This window comes from Myotis daubentonii, chromosome 2 (genome assembly GCF_963259705.1).
Source record: "Myotis daubentonii chromosome 2, mMyoDau2.1, whole genome shotgun sequence".
NCBI lineage: Eukaryota > Metazoa > Chordata > Mammalia > Chiroptera > Vespertilionidae > Myotis > Myotis daubentonii.
The window spans coordinates 35,987,514-36,008,231 of record NC_081841.1 but is presented as its reverse complement, the minus strand read 5'-3'; the positions used below and the strand labels follow the sequence as shown (position 1 = coordinate 36,008,231).

At 41.2% G+C, this 20,718-nt stretch overlaps 1 protein-coding gene across 8 annotated transcripts in view; it reads left to right on the top strand.

Moving 5' to 3' along the window:
• ITPR2 (inositol 1,4,5-trisphosphate receptor type 2) overlaps positions 1-20,718 on the top strand; it is a 439,774-nt gene that overhangs the window by 367,551 nt on the left and 51,505 nt on the right. For all 8 annotated transcript variants that reach the window (XM_059682415.1, XM_059682414.1, XM_059682412.1 and 5 more), the window contains 4 exons: positions 316-511; positions 3,144-3,236; positions 17,041-17,171; positions 18,250-18,415. In XM_059682415.1, coding sequence (XP_059538398.1) covers positions 316-511; positions 3,144-3,236; positions 17,041-17,171; positions 18,250-18,415 — 586 coding nt within the window. The remainder of the gene's footprint in view (positions 1-315; positions 512-3,143; positions 3,237-17,040; positions 17,172-18,249; positions 18,416-20,718) is intronic.

Here is a 20,718-nt window from a genome sequence, read left to right as displayed (position 1 = left end):
CTATAATTTTTCTAAATTCAAATGTGAAGCTATGCTATTTCATGTTTTACACAGCTGAAATTATGTTGGTTACAAAACCAACAGGTGCACAATATATGTTGTGTTAGGGTTCTCTTTATTAAAAAAACAGCTCATTAGTACATTTCAGCTGGACAGCAATATATATTTTGGTTCATTTTTAAAGTCATTTAGGTTGTAATTTTTTCATAGATAAACTAAAATGGCTTGCATTTGTATTTGTAATGACCTTTATACTTATTCATCTTTTGCTCCTTGGCATGTTTGTGGATTTTTTATTTATTTTTATTTTTTTAGCTTTTTGATTTGGTGTACAGAGAAGAGACTCTGCTCAATGTCATAAAAAGTGTCACCCGCAATGGCCGCTCCATTATTCTAACGGCAGTCCTCGCTCTCATCCTGGTCTACCTGTTTTCCATTATTGGGTTCCTTTTTCTGAAGGATGACTTCACTATGGAAGTGGATAGGCTGAAAAACAGAACTCCCATTACAGGTATTGCTATTACCACTGAATGAGCTTTCTCAGATGGCAGGTGTGATTTGTAGGGAGCTTGTTAAGAGGATTACAGATAAACACTAATGGAGGAAATGTTTTCTTTCGCTCCTTTGAAAACATGCCTCGTTCACTAAGAGCTCATGACTGTGAAATACTTGTAGGCTGTATATTAGCTGCCAATGTGTAGAGGAGTATCCCAGACCAGCAACATTATCTAAGCCCACTATCAGTAAGGAAGTTTCCATGATGACTCTAATCCTAAAGACAGTCAACAACTTCAGTGAAGGATAATCGCTTTGGGATTTTTTCCTCTTTTTCCTTCTCTCCCAAGAGCATATAGCATCATTTACAACCGTCCTATATAATAAAGAGCTAATATGCTAATTAGACCGAACAGCAGAACGACCGTCCGGATGAGCTTCCGGACAAAACTGGGGCTGTAAGGGCCAAGCCCCTTGCATGAATTTCGTGCATCGGGCCTCTAGTTATTCTATAAGTGTTTGCTCACAGTACATCATATTGTACTTAAATAATTGAAAATGATAAATGTTTTGACCTGAAACCGTCATAGAATAAGAAATTTGGGATAGAAAAAATACTCAAAATATTTTCATTAAGGAGCTCAATCCATCAGTATGTGGCCATCAGAATTACTGTACAATGTTTGTTTTTATTGGCTAACTGGTTAGACATTATGTATTTATGCTCACTATGATTCTTGTGAGGGCTTATTCTTCCTATATTATTTTGAATTTTTACTTATTCTTTCTAAAGATTTCTTTTTACCACTTTCCTGCCTTTTGTTGTTTTGGTTAAATTTCTTTGTTACTTTTTTTCCTCCTCTTCTAATTTGCTGAATAGAAATCATAGTTCTGCACTTTGCTGTTAGCTTCTGTGGGTGATTCTCATGTCTATGGGTTGTAGGGAATGGAAACCACAAAATTACTCACTCTCTCCTCAAGCTATTAAATTTAAAGGTATGATTTAATTAGTGTGCCTTATAAGCCATAATCTTTCTTGCCTTTAAACATTTGTTAATTATTAAACTATTGATATTTGGTAGTATCTTTCTTAGAATATGGGAAAATTAAATGACATTTAAATCTTTTATTAAGTCTAAGTGACTAAAACACAAAGTAGAAAGATCATAGATCGAAAGTTATTAAACTTGAGACTGAATTTCATACCTAAATTTTAGTCTTGATTAACAGGAACATGAAATATTTTATGTTACTGTGTTTCTTGTTTCTTAACTGTTACTTTTTTCCAGAGTTTTTTGTAGGTGAAAATAATTGAAAAAAAAGCTCAGCTATGTAAATACTTCCCCAAACTCCCTTTTACTAAACTATCTGTCAATTATAAACTACTTATTCTCAAAACTCTTCAAGTTTTAATTATTTGCAAGGCATGATCACATTGAGTTATTCAGTGCAGCGTGAGTCTGAAGTCGAAGCATCATAATTCCTGAATTCAAATATATCCAATAGCTATAGTTTTATGAATCTGTATTACTTATAAAGGAAATTAGTGTCATATTATGAAAACATGCTCCTTAGAAATATAAAGATATCTTTTTTCTTTTTTGCTTATAATATAGGTTAACACTAGACCTAAAATGTCAAGATCTCTACTAAAAGTACTTATGAATATTTATATAAAAAGCTGTTAAATAAGAGAAAGCGTTAAATACTATAAATCTAGCATATGAGAACAGCGAACAAAGTTGAACTCTTGATTCTTCATAGACTGAGATTTTTGTTTCATAGATTGAGAGTGAATGTGATACCAGGCCCTGGGAAAAATAGCCTTATTTTCATAATACTTTTAGTTTACTTCAATGCCATATATTGTATCTATTGATACAGGGCATAAAGCTTATTCTTTCTGGTATGGAACACTCTTTACTCTCAAGGTTGAAGGTAATTATTGAGGAAGACACACCCCGGTAATATGTGAAATTTGAAGTGCATAAGTATGCAGTTCCTCGGTTAGTGTGAAGTCATAAGCAGAAAGCCAGGAGATGGGAGCCAAGAGGGGGGAGGTTGAGAGTGCTAGAGTGGAATGGCAAGAGCTTCACAGGTACAAAGGAGAGTGGGGGGTGGAGAATTTGCACGTGGCATTGGAATTTAGGAGAATGCAGATCATGCCCCTGGGAACAGTGCGATCTGTGGTTTGATAGATGAAGGAGAAGGAGCCTCCACTTAACAGCATGCAAGGGGATCCATGTCTTAGAAAAGCCCGAGGAGTTAGAGGGAACGTTCTTTTGACAAGCAGAGGTGACAGTGTCTCTCACACATGTCCCTTCTCACCCTCATTTCCTCTGATCCAAAATACTGCAGGGACCTCTTATGTGGATTCCTCACCTTCATCCTCCACTCTGCCTGCCCCAGTCATTCATTCTGACCATACCTCTGATTCTGTCTCTTATTAGTTCAAACGCCTTTCTGAGATTGGTGCTGGCTGTGGGATGCTCAGTTTAAAAACACCAACCTGGAAGCCCGGGTCATTCTGTTGTCATGTCTGGGTTTTTGCTGGTCTCCGTCCCTTTTGTCACACAAATTGTACCTGGAATTGCCCGTACCCCGCTACCTGCATACTTATCTCTATACCATATTCTTCTTTTTCTCAGGAAGTAACGACGTTCCTACTATGACTTTAACTTCCATGATGGGAACATGTGACAAGGGAAACTGCTCACCCACGATACCAGCTTCAAATACAGGTCTGTAAAAATGACTCCAGAGCAGTATGAACTTGTTACATCCGCACTTACGTTTATTTGATAGAGTTGCTCTAGGAATTTCATGGTGGTTTGAAATAGAAAATGGAGGCTGAAAGAACCAAGAAGTTTCAAACTAGAGAAAGGATTTACAAATCTGCCATTTTATATCCCCACCCTGCTCCTTCTATTATTTCTATTCATGAGAATTTATCAAACTTACCCTGTCATACACACTGTTAAAAATTCTACTACCATATTGCAAACCCATACCACACTAAGCAAAACCCTTTTAACTGTATCGCCTTTAACAAAGAATCTGGAAATGCATGGGCTTAGAATTCCGAAGTCTTGGTTATAACCCTGATCTTGCCACTTTCTAGCTGTCTGTCTTAGACATGTTATGCAAATTCCCTGGACTTTGTTCAGATGGCTTGGCCAGAGATGGAAGGAGGGAGGAAGAGACAGAGAGAATATGATACTTCCCCTGCTTCCAAAGGAGCAAATGGAACCATGCATATAAAAATCATTTTTTAAACTCTGATTGTTCTCAATAGTTTGGAAACTATGGCATATGTGAAATTTAATGAGCTGTAGAAGGAATTAGTGATCTGCTTCCAGAAGCAGCAACAATTTAGAGAGTATATGTCTTTAAATAGTTCAAGAGTTATATATATATATATATATATATATATATATATATATATATATATATAAAAGAGTTTTATATATGTACTAGAGGCCTGGTGCACGAAATTCATGCATGGGTAGGGTCCCTAGGCCTGGTTGGCGATCAGGGCCGATCTGTGGGGCAACCAGTGGGGCGATCGGGGGAGGGGGGCAGGTGCTGGCACCCGCCTTGGCTGGCCTGGGGGCTGGGGGCAGCTCCTGTGTTGAGCATCTACCCCTTGGTGGTCAGTGTGCATCATAGCAACTGGTCGTTCCACCGTTCGGTAGATTTGCATATTAGGCTTTTATTACATAGGATGTGTGTGTATGTGTGTATGTATACATATATATGTGTGTGTATGTGTATATAATGGATTTAATCTACATTATGCTAATGAAGGACAACATTGGACTCAGGGAAGATGCAGGAAGGAAGAGTTAAGCACAGTGTAAGGATGGATTTCCCCTCTTCCGTTTGGGAGCACATTGTCTGGTTATAAATGATGTGCCTTCATTCCTGAGTTGCCTTTTCCTTGAGATGTTGGTTGAAGAATGGAGAGTCCCTTCTACTGACTCAATGTTTAGTGCTTTATAACCTAAAGGGAGGAAAAAACACAGGGATACATTTATCCCAATGTCCCAGCCACTATAGGCACTGTGAGCAGTAGTCACCAAGAACTTTTTCTTCCCCTGTCTCCTGGGAACCCAGTCAAAGCTTCCGAACAATTAACCGGCTCATTCTCTGTTCGCCTAGCTCGCTGTGCTCTGTAGTTTCTGAAGTCCTGTTCCCCGCATCCTCCAGTTTCCCCTTCAGTTTCCTCAGCCTTCTTCACATATTGCAGCACTGACTTTTGGTGGAACATTCCAGCTGGAGAAGTTGAGGGGTGGTATCTTTTTCTGGATAGTGGGATTTGCAATCCCACCACACTCTTGACCCCGTATGTGGCTTACTCTTGGCTAAAATGCCATTCTTCACATAAATGCCTATTGCCGGGAGCCGGTCCATCCTTGCTGTTTCAAGGGACCTGGCATATATGGCATACGGTTCTTAATATGTTTGCTCACCTTCTTGGCGCTGTGTTTTAACCAAGGTCACCTCTCCAAGAAAGGTTGAATCCCCAGGTAGGGATTTTCCCCTGAAGTTAGGGAGGGAATAAAACCCCTCAACTAAGTGCCAGGAGGGTAACTAATCACTTTAACTATGAACAATCACGCTTAAGCTACATAATCTTTACTCCCTGGAATGGAGATAAGAAACGCCCTAACCTTTGGAATAGAAATTGACAGGATTAAAATCAACTGGTATAAATACAGATGTAACAAGACAGCAAGACACAGAACTTATAAGACAGAACTTCAGACACAGGGCTTGGAAGACAGGACCAAGAGAGACAGAGCCTAGGCACAGAACCTACACAGAACGTTCTCTAGGGACAGAAGAACTTCGCTGGCGAGAGCATGCCGGAGGATCCTGGACAGGGACTGGCCTTGGAGCCTGGAGGCGGAGCCTGGCGAGAGAGCATGGCAGGGGATCCTGGACTGAACCTGACTGCGGAGATTGGCAGGAGAGCCTGACTAGAACCTGGTGACTGGACCTGCCTGGAGAACCTGGACAGAACCTGGCTGGAGATCCTAAGCAGAACCTCTCTGGAGAGCGAGACCAGAACTTGGCTGGAGATCCTGGCTAGGCTGCTGATCAACTGAACGCTGTCTCTGTGTCATTCCTTCTTCGCCGACTCCGTCCACACCTTTGGGAACCCCTGGACCTGCTGGGGTTGGACCCCGGGAGCCTATCCTGTACTTATATGATTGGGAGTTTGGGAATTTCAAGTGTGAAAGCATGCATTTATTTCTATTTATTTCTGCCAACCTGTAATCCAAGGGCCATTCCATTTTGTCCTGTAAATAGATGAGGAGTTTTCTGACCAGCTGCTCTCTAGGTTTTAGGTCCCTCCCAGTTCTAAGGTGCCACGCATGGTGCAGCTGGTCAGAAGACTCATCTATTCGATTCTGTTAAGTACTGTACTCTCTCTCTCATGTCATCCTCAAGTTTGATCAGCTCTAGAACAGGGATTGGCAAACTGTGGCCCATGAGGAAATCTGACTTGTCATCTTGGGCTAAAAATGGTTGTAAACATTATTTTAAGGTGTTTTTTTTTTTAAAAAAAAGAAAAATATGCAGTGGAAACATTACATGACCCACAAAGCCAATTTGTCATTTGGCTCTTTATAGAAAAAAAATCGCCAACCTCTGCTCTAAAAGATTGTTATTAAAGGTGCTAGAAATGCTGCATAGGACAGTGCCAGGGACAGAGTTCTTTAGCTTGCTTCTAGAAACATGCCTTCACATTGAAATAGTCACCTGTAGCACAATTCTTTAGCCACATAGAAATTGGTCTTAAATAGACTATCATTTAGCCCATGTTTCTCCATCTTAAAACAAAATTATTAAGCTCCTTCTCAAAGCCTCCTTGCCAAAGCCCAGATACATAATGTCTCCCACATCCCCAATTTGAGGTTAGTCTGAATGCATGCTGGCCTTTCTTGATCTCAGCTCCTTCCCACACTATCACTTTAATGATCCACTTTGGTGTGTTATCTTGGGGACCAGCATCAAGTTCATCTGTGAGTAGCTTGCAGAACCTGTCACAATTTCAAATTTAGGTCTGCAGATGCCTCTGTACTCTTATCATTATCCATGATTTTTAAAAAATCACAGAGAGGGATTTTGAAAACTTGGACATGGTTTCAGTAGTTGGGTAAAATTAAATCCCATATAATAAAAGCCTAATATGCTAAGTGTCCAGTCGTCTGGTCATCCATTCAACCAATCAAACATAATATGCTAATGATATCCTAAGGCTGCTCAACCGCTCACTATGACGTGCACTGACCACCAGGGGGCAGACACTCCAACTGGTAGGTTAACTTGTTGCTGGGGTCCAGCCAATCGGGACTGAGATGGGCTGGACATGCCCTGGAGCACTCGTGCTGTCCCTCCCCAGCTGGCCAACCTCCTGTGTCCCTCCCCGGCCCTGATCGTGCACCAGTGGGGTCCTTCAGCCTGGCCTGTGCCCTCTCACAATCAAGGACCCCTTGGGGGATGTTGGAGAGCCGGTTTCGGCCCAATCCCACAGGCCAGGCAGAGGGACCCCACTAGTGCATGAATTCGTGTACCAGGCCTCTAGTAGCTAGATAAAATTAAATAGTTCAGGATTTTTAGGGCACCTTGAATATCAATTATTGTCACCAGTATATGTCTTCTTTTCTATTCAACATTCTTTCCCCTTAACAGAATATGAAAAATAACATTTTTACAATTTAGTTTCTTGTTAGCACAAATATTTTAATAACATGGTTCCAACATATATAGTAACCCTATTCCTGCATTGTTCTTGTATATCTGAATATTACTTTTTTTTTTTTTTTTTTTTTTTTTAATTAAATCTTTATTGTTCATATTATTACATTTGTTCCTTTCCCCCCCCCCCATAACTCCCCTCCTCCCAGTTCCCGCCCCACCCTCCGCCCTCACTCCCCACCCACTGTCCTCATCCATAGGTGCACGATTTTTGTCCAGTCTCTTCCCACATCTCCCACACCCCTTTCCCCCCCAAGAATAGTCAGTCCATTCCCTTTCTATGTCCCTGATTCTATTATAATCAACAGTTCATTCTGTTCATCAGATTATTAATTCACTTGATTCTTAGATTCACTTGTTGATAGATGCATATTTGTTGTTCATAATTTGTATCTTTACCTTTTTCTTCCTCTTCCTCTTCTTAAAGGATACCTTTCAGCATTTCATATAATCCTGGTTTGGTGGTGATGAACTCCTTTAGCTTTTCCTTATCTGTGAAGCTCTTTATCTGACCTTCAATTCTGAATGATAGCTTTGCTGGATAAAGTAATCTTGGTTGTAGGTTCTTGGTATTCATCACTTTGAATATTTCTTGCCACTCCCTTCTGGCCTGCAAAGTTTCTGTTGAGAAATCAGCTGACAGTCGTATGGGTATTCCCTTGTAGGTAACTGAGTTTCTTTCTCTTGCTGTTTTTAAGATTCTCTCTTTATCTTTTGCTCTTGGCATTTTAATGATGATGTGTCTTGGTGTGGTCCTCTTTGGATTCCTTTTGTTTGGGGTTCTCCGCGCTTCTTGGACCTGTAAGTCCATTTCTTTCACCAGGTGGGGGAAGTTTTCTGTCATTATTTCTTCAAATAGGTTTTCAATATCTTGCTCTCTCTCATCTTCTGGCACCCCTATAATTCTGATGTTGGTACGCTTGAAGCTGTCCCAGAGGCTCCTTACCCTATCCTTGCATTTTTGGATTCTTTTTTCAATTTGCTTTTCCGGTTGGATGTTTTTTGCTTCCTCGCATTTCAAATCATTGACTTGATTCTTGCGCTCCTCTGGTCTGCTGTCAGGCGTCTGTATAATATTCGTTATTTCAGTCCGTGTGTGCTTAATATCTAGTTGGTTCCCCAATATAAGATCGAGGGTCTTATTAGTTTTCGTGTAGATCTCATTAAGTTTATCGGCAGCTTCTAAACAGTTCTTGAGAGACCTTAAAAGTGTGGTTCTGAACTCTATTTCTTCCATTGACAATTTTGTCCTGTTTCTTTGTCTCCGCATTTTGTTATGCTTCCTTGGTGCACCCCCTAGTGGTCTTTGTTCGCAGTCTTATAGATAAATCTTGATTGTTGTAGCTAATTCCAGGGAGGGTTTGACCTCCAGGCCAAGTGGCTATGAGAATCAGCTGTGTCAGCAGTGAGAGAACTTCTGTCCTCTAGGGAGGTGCTAATCTAGCCTTTGCCTGAGGCTATCCGGCAAATGCCTCTGTGCAGGGCTTGGGCAGGGCGGGTCGCACAGGATCAACAGGGTGGGCCGGAGAGAGCAGTTATGGTGGCTCTCAGCCCTGTCCCAAGGGGCTCTGCCTCTCTGAGTCCCAGCACCCGCTGCAAAGCTCGGAGAGAAAGCTGCACTCGCTCTGACCGAAGCCAGACAGTCCCGCTTCTCCCGTTTGGGTTTGGGTCCCTAAAGACTCGCCCGGATCTGGTGCTCAGAGTCTGCGACTCCCTCCCGATTGAAAACAACAACCGCGCCCTCCGCTGCCAGCCCGCTCCACGCACTCCGCACCTCAGAATTTGACTTCAGCACTGCGCCTCCTCTGAGTGTCCGTGTGCGTTTCTCTTTCCTCCTAGTTGTAGGACTTCCACTCAGCCAGCGTTCCTGTGGTTCTGGGTGATGTCCCTTCCGTTTTTTGGTTTCACTTTTGAAGTAGTTGTTCAAAGCAGCAAACTCCGGCGTTAACCTATGCCGCCATCTTGGTTCTCCTGAATATTACTTTTAAATTACTTCCTTTATCTTAAAGGAAATATACTTTATGGTTTGATTTTTAAGAACAGAATATTACTTTGCCAGTGAACCAACAACAAAGCTAGTGTTCCTCCCACCAGTCTAGATCGATGGCTGACCCATGGGTCTTGCACAGCCGTTAAGCTAGTGATGCTCATCCCAGCGTGGGAGCCGGAAGCTCCTGAGGTACCGTGAGGTAACTGCTCCTGGAGGGACGTCTTCCAGGTCAGACGGTATAAGCATATCCCAGGTCCTGGCTGCCCAGCTCTTGCAATTCTGCAGAATTTAGGCTTTCTGCAGTTCCCCAGGCATTGTGGTTGATGCTCCTCTAGGCATTCTTTGGTAATTGTTTCATATGCTATAACTAATGGAGGTATTTTAATCTTAACTTTGAAAAAAATGAAGTGAATATTTTTGTAAAACAGGAAATTAGTTGTCTACTCAGTACATTATTTGATGATGGTAATAGTAATAATTTTTAAAACCTTGTATATTCATTCATATGTCAATATTTGTTGAGCCTGTACTATTGGCCAGCCAACATGCTAGGTATTACACTGTTGAGTAAACATACATAAATCCTGGCCCTTAATGGAACTTATAAAATAGTGGGGGAAGCATAAAAAGTTACAAATTATGGCGAGTCCTGTAGGCGGTACTATGCGGGGTAGTCACAAGAAAGCCTGGCAGTAGGAAGATCAAATAAAAAGGCATTCCTGAGGAGCAATTACTTAAACCGAAACTTGAAGTGAGAAGGAGCCAGTCGGGCCAAGAGGAAGGAGAAGTGCATTTTGGTCCCAGAAATGCATGAGTCTAGTTCAAGGATAGATGGATGTGACTAATTATCTTCATGTTATAGGTACAAACACTGAAGGACCTTACGTAAGGTCACATGGCTAGTAAGTCGATCTAGATCTCTGACCCCAAAGCCTGAACTCCAGCCTTCTCAGTTTTATTTCCTCTTAATTACTAAAGGATTAATCTCTATAAATTATTTTTTTTCCTAACCCAAATTTAGAGATTGTTAAAATTCTGCCTATTGTGTTTTCTTTCAAAGAATGCTTAGATAGATTGTCTTTATGCATACCGTGTTCTAAAAGCAGTTTCTTAAATATTCTTTCTTATGTGTTTATCAGCTGGGATTAATTCCCTTCCCACCCCTGCCTTGGGGATATTTAGCAATGTCTCCAGACATGTTTAGTTGTCGGAACTCTGGGAGGAATGCAAGTAGCATTCAGTGGATAGAGGCCAGGGATGCTGCTAACCATCCCACCGCACACAGGACAGCCCCACCACAAAGGATTATCCAACACAAAATGTCAGCAGTGTTGAGGTTGACAAACAGTGTCCTTTACAAAGTCTATTTGGATATTAATTTGTAACTCTGAACCTAAATGTGTAAAAGGCTTCCTGTAAAAACCTCTACAACCTCTTACTCACCTAAAATATTACACAAAGAACATACCTTCTCTTTTATCTATGGACTGATGGGGACAGCCCTTCCAGGTGTGTTGTTCAAGGAGCAAAGTCGTCTTTTTTCCTTTCTCTTTTTTTAAGGCTCCACCTGAGATGGGAATGGTGGGGAGAGGCAGAATGGTGGGGAGAGGCAGAATGGTATGATTTTTCAGGAAAAAAAAAAAAAAACAGAGTAGGGAGGAAAGGATAGTGGAGGAATTTCAGCACCAGAGGTGTGAGAGAGAGAGACCTTGTTGAGAGAGATGGTGGCAATAGCCTTTCACAGTCAGGGATCATTCCTAAGTCAGTATGAAGAACTACAGGAATGCCTGTGTCGATCTACTCTTTCTTCTGAGCCCTTTTTGCATTTAATATGGTGAGTGCTAAACGTCATCTGATTGAAAATTCCTAACTCCGTGGAGTTAGTCTTCTAGCCCTTGCCCCCTTTAAATTTTGGCCACATGTGTTTAACTGCGAAAGTAGCTCGAAAGCTAGAACCTGGTGTTTGCTGGGCAGCATGTGTCGCTTAGATTTAAAAATAACTTTTCTATGTCTAAGACCAGGATTACGTTTTAATTTGCAAACCCTAGTGTGCATTTGTGATGGGCTTGGCTTGTTCCCTGGTGGACAGCAGGACCCCATCACAAAGGCCCAGACACACACAGCAGCATAATAACAGGCCTCGTGGCGACTGGGAGGCTGCAGCCGAGGACGGTCCAGCCGATGCCGGTGGGTCATTGTCCCAGCAGCAGCATGGTACCTGGCAACCAACTGTGGCTGGAAAGAAAGAATTTTTATTTCATTTATTGCAGACCTCCCTGACTTCCTATAAAATATTCACTTAAAAATAAACCAAAAAAAAAAAAAAAGGATTTTCTAGAAAAGTAAGGCCTTTTTGAGATAATTTACAAAATACAAAATACAGTCACAGTTCTTTTCTAAGTAAAAATCATTTGAATATATAGAAAAGGGAGTTCACAGGTGGCTAACATTTAGAAGTAATTCAAATTTGATATGTTTTGGTATTGTAACTTAACGAAAAAGGTTGATGAATACCAGAAATTGATCAGCTTCCTTTTGAGTGCCCAGTGTTTTAATTTTTTTTTCCTATTTAAAATTTTTTAAAATCAGCATTTTCATAATGACTCGATTTTAATTAAAGTTTAAGACTAACGAACAAGGTGTTTTTAATTGCACTCAAATTTTAAATATATCCCAATGACAATCTATTGCTTTCTAAGAAACCATCAAAAATGAATAATTTAATTGTTAAAGCAGAAAAAAATAGCATTATTAAGTGATCTTATCGAAGCCTGTCCAGTATTTTTATAAAAACTTCGTAATAGAACAGAATTTGTAATAAAGCAGTTTCTCAACCTCAACACTATTGACATTTTAGCCAAACACTTCAGCTAAGAGGGAATTATTTCAGAACCAATAGAATATATTTTTATTCCTTTCTCCATATGAAACATTTTATTTCTATTATGAATTAAGAAAAAAATACTTTATTTTGCTGATACTCAACTGAATATGAGAATAACTTAATCTCATATTGTTCAAGTATAAAATGTATTATGTTAAAACTATAATTTTGCATAAGAGTTTACAGCTATCTATATATATAAAAGCCTAAGCAACCAAATGACTGAACGACTGTTCGGCCAGTCGCTATGATGTGCACTGACCACCAGGGGACAGACACTCAGTGACAGGATTCGGCTCCCTCCTGTCTGGAACGGGCCTTCGGGGATCAGGCCTGCAAGGATCGGGTGGAAACCGGCTCTCCGACATCCCCTGAGAGGAACCAGATTAGGAGAGGGCACAGGCCAGGCCGAGGGACCCCTCTAGTTTATTAATAATGATCATTATGATACCTAGAATTTGTTCTACCCTATGTCCCAAACAATGAAGTTCCTTACATGTAAATATTTAGTTCTTTTCAAATGTCTCCATATTAAAAGTCTTTTTCCACTAATTCTTCCTGTTCACATGTAAACAACCATGATCTTTCACTTCTTTTATCACTACTTCTGTTTTCATCATTACCCCCTTGCCACCATTAGCTAGACCATTTTTCTTACATCTTTTCCTTGCTATCACCAGTTCCCTCTCTTCCTCCTAAGTCCTAATTGAACCTTCCAGTTTCTCCTGTTCCTCCTAAGTCCTAATTGAACCTTCCTCTGCAAACTAATAATCTATCATTCCTCTTCCTTTCAGCAACAAATGTTCCTATGAAGCACTGGCTGCACTCTCTCCTTCAGTTTCTGCATCAACCATCTTCACTTTCACTATTTGCCATCTTCTTCTTATTACCTACGACCTAATTGCGAAATCCAGCTACCTTTTGCTGATTCTCATTGCCTTGGGCCCTTCTGTAATTTGACATTTTTTGATATCTTTTCCATCTTTATATTATTTTCTTCCTTCATCTGGGATCCTAGTACTCTCCTAGCTTTCTTGTCTTCTCTAGCTTTTTAAAATGTTTCCTCATCTTCTATCTGAGAGTCTTTCCTTATCTTCATCAGAACACCCAATTCCTCCTTCTGAATTGGCTGTTTCTATGACTTAATGGGACCATCCTTTCTCAAGTCACCTCTGGCTGGAAGCGTCAGTGTGCTGTTTAACGCTGTCTTCTCCCTCGTGCCTGGAGTCCTGTCAGCTCCCGCTCATTCATTCTTTCCATCCCCGCTGTCATTGCCCTGTTGAGGCTCACAGCACATCAGGCCTGAATTATGGCAACTGCCTCCTACGGGGTCTTTCTACCTCTGCTCATTCTCTCCTGTTCAGTTCACCCGCTAGATTACTTGTCAGAAATCACTGCTTTGAATATGTCCTTCTCTTCCCACAACTCAGGATTTCTACCATGGTCCGTCGCTTATCCAATAAAATCCCAAACTCTCTTGAGCTTCACAGAGAGCTCCCAGCTTTATCTTCCACTCCTCTGCATGCTGTGTATTTGCTGTTCATCATAGTAGCGAGTATTTTTTCATTTTTATTTTTTCACCTCTGGGCTCTCTGCTCATGCCATGTGAAATGCCTCTCTACTCCTGTCTTAGTCCACAGAATGAATATTCAAGGCAAACTTGGAGTCTACATTAATCTGAGGGCCTCCCCATGGTATTAAAGGTTCTCTCCCTATTCCAATCTCTTTTCACTGCTTCTGTGGCTTTTATCACATGTTAATTTGTCTTATTACCTAAGCACAGTAAGTCCTCACTCGGCATTATCGATAGATTCTTGGAAACGACATAAAGCGAAACCAGTTTTACCATAGGCTAATTGATGTAAACAAGAGTTCAGTTCCTGTGGCATCTCATCATCATTCTAAAGAAATGATGTTGAACAAAATGACATTATTCAAGGACCTGCAATACATGTTTTACCTCATACTGTTTCACCACCTACATGGTAAACCACCTTGCCCCTGTTGAAAGCTCTCCAGTGGCTCTCCACAGCTTTCCGGACAAAGTTTAAACCCGTCATCTTGGCGTATGAGTCTCCTAATCTGATGCCTGCCCACTTCTCTTCTCACGGCTCCCACACTCGTCTGCATCCACCCCAGTCCCATCATTCCAGTCCACTTGCAGTTCCCCAACACCCTGTATGCTTTCATGCCTGTTTTGCCTTTGCTCTTCCCACTTGATCTGCCTGGAATGTTTTTCACTGGTTTTACTGGCCAAACATGCCTGTCTTTCAAGATTCAACTCAGGTGCCACCTCCTTCAGGATGCTTGTCCCTGACACCCCAGCCCATGAGAGGTACATCCCTTCCTGCCTCTGCAGTACCCTGTGTGACTGCGCTGCCTTTGCTTGCCTGCTGACCTGCCTTTCCTAGGGGAATGTAAGTTTCCTAGGGGCTGCAACACTTTCATCTTCCCACCTGTGTTCCTAGCACCTAGCCCAGGGCTGTTGATGTAGTGAAATGAGGCAGGTTTGGCCTGGGGAGGCCAGCTGGTTATGTAGATAGGTCTCCACAAGGTGGCATTTACTTAGGTGAATTTGCCGTGACTCAGGGCTTGGCTTTCGGCCTGAAGGCCTGGGAACTTGGCTTAACATATTATGAGTGGATCTGCCTCACAAAGATAGAATCTTATTAACCAAGCTCACAGAGCCTACTGCGTAACACTGGCATGCCTGTGCACTAGTTATTAAGGAACGTGCTAACTGGACCGTTGCTGGCATTAACCTGACCTGGGCATTTCCCCCCTGTTTATGTGCTACGCAGAAAGCCAATTCTCTCATTGTGTATTTGCAGCCCATTTATTTTATTGCACAATGACTAATCACATGAGTTGTGCGTGGATTTTGCTAGCTCACCTGTTAAAGAACAAACAACCTCATTTCTAAGTTCTTGGGGAGAGATGGTACTCATCATTAAGTCTTTAGTAAACATGTGTGTGACATTGCTGATTGAATACACAAATTCAGATCCTGCCACTAGATATCAGATTGCTTTGATTGAAAGGCTAATTGTGGCAAAGTAACGTAGAGATCTATTCCATCTGACCTCATTACTAGAAAACCATATTTCTCTTTTAAAGATTTCTTTAACTCTCTTGCATGTTTCTAACTGTTTTTCTCCACATTCTTCCTAGCCATCACATTAGAGCCCAGCACCAGGTGTCGGCGACCTAAATGGCACGCTGGAGACTGAGCTCTTTCCCTGCTTTCTCTGCCTACCTTGTCTCTTCTGCTGCTCTGACTGCTGCCACCACAAGCCCTGCCTCTTCCCCATTTCTCCTTCCTCCAAAACCAGTGTTATGTCTTCTGCTTTCTAAGTCAGAAAATTGAATTGCCTTGCGGCTCACCTCTGAGGTAAGTGGTCCGGCGCAGACGGGGCTGAGACCTTTGATGCTGCACTTGGTGCCTGCACATCTTTACCTTCAGCCCTCCTCCCGGAGCGCGTGGTTTAACAAAGAAATAGCTCCGAATCAAGTGAAACGACTGGGATCCCGCATCCCAGTGATGTTATAGTAAAGTCAGTTCACAGGAGGAGAATCAGCCTTTTGTAACAGGTTGTTCAGGGATCAGGTCAATGGAATTAGGCGGATTCTTTTTTTTCCTTTGGTGGTGGTTGTTTTTACACCTAGGCCTTGACAGGCGGGCTGTGGCCACAGAGTTCCAAAATTCAGTGCCACTGTGGTTCTTTAAGTTTCTAACAAGAAAAATATATTTCTGCTCACTCATCAACATTAGGATATCCTGATTCCAGTGTCTAATTTATTTTTATTTTTATTTTTTTACTATTTTAAATGACTAGGAGATTACCACCAAGTTTGGTAACTTTGCCATTCAACAACATAAGACTAGGAATTTTTCTGTCATGTTATATCTTTTTTCTCTCCCCGCCCCCCAATTCCTCCCTAAATATTTTCACATACATTTGCATAAAATAAATTGTTCATATAAATACATTGTGCTTTTTATCCATAGCTCCATGCTGGTCATTAAGAAAGCTTAGGCCTTAAGCAAATTACTGAAATAACATCTGCCTGAATTTTAAGCACCTACTATGTGTATGCCAATCTCCGTGTAATCAGAGTGTTTTACGTTTCTTAAATATAATCCTCTGAAGGGTTTAATCCTTAGACAAACCTCCCATTTTACAGGTCAGGCTACTGAGGTTAAGGAACTTGCCCAAGTCCCAGCCCTGGAACGACTAGAATTTGAAGCCAAGCCTGCCTAGCTTCCTTCTGCACTCTTTTCCCTGCAATACTTTCAGTTCCTGGGTGAGCTGACTGTGTTTTCAGGAGGTCTCAGCACAGTCCTCTCCCCACAGCACAACAATGCACAGTGAAGATTAGATTTCTTTTTTTTTTTTTTTAAGATTAGATTTCTTATAGTTTGTCCTTCTCCTGCTGTCATTTTCCACCAATGGAAGGAAAAACTATTTCAGTGGCTCGATCAGTCCGTGTCAGTCATGGGCTGCCACATATAAAATAGGTGTTATGTGACTTCAGAAAATTATGTCATGGCACGATTATGGGGGGGAAAAAATCTTTGGAAGTAGAAAATTGTGTATTTTTAAAATACGAGTTTGCCCTGGCCGGTGTGGCTCAGTTGGTTGAGCATCATCCGTGCCCGGAAGGTCACCAGTTCAGATTCTGATCAGGGCACATGCTTAGGTTGTGGGCTTGATCCCCAGTAGGGGGTGTGCAGGAGGCAGCCGATCAAAGATGTTCATCATGTTTCTCTCTCTCTCTCTCTCCTTTTCCCTTCTTATCTCTCTCTAAAACACACACACACACCACAATAAAGACATATTTTAAAAACAAACAAACAAAAAGCATGAGTGTGCTGCATAGCTGAATTTGTGTGTTTTTATAGCCGATGAAGAGTACGAAGACGGAATTGAACGGACATGTGACACTCTCCTGATGTGCATCGTCACCGTCCTGAACCAGGGCCTCAGGAACGGCGGTGGTGTGGGCGACGTGCTGAGAAGGCCATCGAAAGATGTGAGCAGGAGGAAACGTATTTTCTCAAGGAGCACATAATCATTTTTTAAGACTCTCTTAACATCTACAACATATATGTTTTTTTGTTTTCAGGGTACTATCTTGTGTCGTTTGCTTAAGTATAATGGTAGCCATTAAAACCAGTTAATTGTATGCTAGGATTACATAGACATCACTAATGTCCTAAAACCCTATACTGTTGGCGGGGTTAGGAACTTTTTCCAAGTTTGAACTGTGTATTGTGTTACAGCAACAAAATCGTGGTTATGGATGTTATAGAAGAGTTGAGTGTTACATAAGTAACAGAAACTAGACTGCCTTTTGTCTATCAGGTTTCTCAGGCATGAAGATTTACTCTTTGCCTCTGAATACGAGTAGCCTTTATTATTTATCCAGGATGAACATAATATTTAAACAAATTCTAACAAGATTTCATATCTTAAAATGGCAAGGCTGAAAATTTTCTCACTGGCTGTAAACACCAGGCTGGGAGCTTGAAAAAAAATCTCAGTTCTCCAGCAGGCTAGCTGTATTATGTGGTCAGTTCATCTACTGTCTCCTCTTCTATGACCTAGCTGGATTACATGACCTCCGATGTGTACTTCAATACTGTTCATCAAGTAGAAATAGCTTGAGCTGTATGTACTTGACCCTGTATGTAAGGCCAAGAACAAAACCTCTTCCAGAACTTGACAGATCATTAGGTCCTCCTCAACTCCTTAATCTCTTGACTTTTGGAATTGATATTTGTATATCTTTTGTGCAACTTGTGGGATGCAATCTACTGCACTACAATGCATTTTGCGTGATGACTTAATAAAAAGCAAGTCTCTCCATGGGGGTGGTGTAAGTCCCAGGGAATGGAAGGGGGTTCTGGGAACAGGCTATGAAGCTTTTCTCGTTACATTTAAAGAAAATGAAGGTAGAAAGCGGGTCTTATTTTTCCAACTTGGAATATTGTTTATATTAATTTAGAAATATTTATTGAATATATTCCCTTTGCTAGACAATATGCTGAATCACCATGCATTGAAAATGTGTATGCGTATATATTTTTTATTTTACATTTTTATTTCAGGAGCCCTTGTTTGCTGCCCGAGTGGTATATGACCTTCTTTTCTATTTCATTGTCATCATTATTGTTCTTAACTTGATTTTTGGTGTCATCATTGATACTTTTGCTGATCTCAGAAGTGAGAAACAGAAAAAAGAAGAAATCCTAAAGACAACCTGCTTCATCTGTGGTAAGTGTTCTCAAGATACTAAAATAATAGGTGACACTGCCCAGAAGGGGCTAGAATGGTGTTTACTTGCCATGCTTTGGGGAAAATTATTTCAAAATGGAAGCAGATTATGTAACTGAGCATTGGACTGGGGTTCTCTGTTCCATAAATAGATAGAATAATTACGTCCCAAAGCTATCTTGTCATTATTTCTGCAATTTCTATGATTCTCTGACTATGGAATATGTTGCAAAATGCCAAAAGGTTCCATCAACTGGTAAACAGATTTTTCATCACAGTAACATATTGATTAAATAACAGAATGATTTTTATTTTGTTAGGTTATGAGTTCACAGATGATATTTTCCAGTAATTTGAACTTTTACTCACTGACACTTCATTTCTGTACTTTGTTGCTGTATCTGTTTTCTCCTTCTCTCTCTCTCTCTCTCTCTCTCTCTCTCTCTCTCTCTCTCTCTCTCTCTCTCTCATACACACACACACACACACACACACACACACACACACACACACACACACTCTGTCCTCCCTTCTCCCATCATTATCTCTCTCAGGTCCAACCTTTTCTTTGTCCTCATCATCCCTTTTGGCTCTACCCTCTTCTCCATATACCGCAGCTTTCTGGCTTTAGTTTTCTCTGTAGCTGGCCTAGTTATCCTAGAATCCTTTCCAATCCTGGAATAATCCCCAGCTCCAGATTACACTCGCCATCTATTCTTCCATGTTGGGCTAAAGAATCTTTTGATAAAAGTCACAAAACAAGCATAAGAGCTTCACTACAACATTTTCTTGTATAACTTAAATGGGACCCTCAGTAAATCCCATTCCCTTTTTGGTTTGCCTTTTGTCAACTGTCTCATTCCCCTCAATGGCTCTTCTACACCTTTCCAACATTGCTCCACCAGTTGGAGGCGTACCAAGTCGTAACCTGTAATAATGAGCTACATTCTAAGGGAACAAACAAAGTAGACATGCCCTTCTTCTATTGTGGAATTCAAACACAATGAATATCATTGCTGTGTCATGTGTTAAGGGAAATGATCTAATTCACAAGTTGCTATATCTCATCAGGTTGAGGTAGGGGGCAGGCAAGAGTCAGAAAAGGCTTCTTAGAAGAGATGGTGCCAGAGCTGATGGTAAAAGACAGAAGGGAGGTAGTCATATCAAGTAGAAGTAGAGTGGCTGGTGTAAGGAAAAGCATGGAGGGAAGAAAAATATGATGAGAATCTTCAGTTACGATAAGAAGCTAAGGGTGGCTGGAGCTTACATTTCTGAGCAGGGCATGCCAAGAGAGGAGGTTGGCCAGATCATATGTGGCCTTTTATGTTAAAAAGCATGGTCTTGATCCTGTAGGCTTGTAGAGGATGATCAACCATTAAAGAATGTTAAGTAGAGGAAGACAGGGTTTTATTTTTGTTTTGGAGCTCTGTGGCAGGAGTGGGAGGTTGTTCCTCAGGGGACAATACTGGAGACAGAGCAACCAGGGATGAGGTTATTGCCGTAGTCCAAGTGAAAGGTAACGAAACCTTGATTCAGGAAACAGTCGTGGCAGCATTAAGGGTTGAGGAAAGAATCAAGAAATATTTAGGAGAGCTTCACCAGTGTGGCTCAGTGGTTGACCCATGAACTAGGAGGTCATGGTTTGATTCCTAGTCAGGGCACATGCCTGGCATGTGGGCTCAATCCCCAGTGTAGAGTGTGCATGAGGCAGCCAGTCGATGATTCTCTCTCATCATTGATGTTTCTATGTTTCTCTCCCTCTCCCTTCCTCTCTCTAAAATCAATAAAAACATATTTTTTAAAAAAGAAAGAAATATTTAGGAGATATTAAATCTCAATGATTTGGAAAGAATATGAAAGAGCTGGGGTATCTGGGTAGATGGTAGTATCAACAGCTGAGTTTGAGACTAGAGAAGAAAAACAGTTTTAGGTAGGAATATACTGAATTTAGCTGGAAATGCTGGAAATGAGGTATGCACTAAATACCCTAGTCAGATGCATTCAGCACAGAGATCCACATATGAGTTCAGACTCAGAGAATGTCTGCCATGGAGACAGTAATTGGGGAATCCTCAGCCTGCAGGTAGGAAAAGCTGGAGTATAGAGAAAGACTTCTGAGTGAGAAAAGAAGATGGAGTCCAAGTGGGAAAGCTCACCATCGAAAAGTTAAAAGAGAAAGAGATCGCACATAATACAGTCATCAAGTCCAAGTGATGTGAGGAGAACCAAGGGTGTGTGGCATGTTGAAATGAGGGGAGAAAATAGTTTGGGAAGAAAGAGATTGATTATTGATTGTCAAAGCA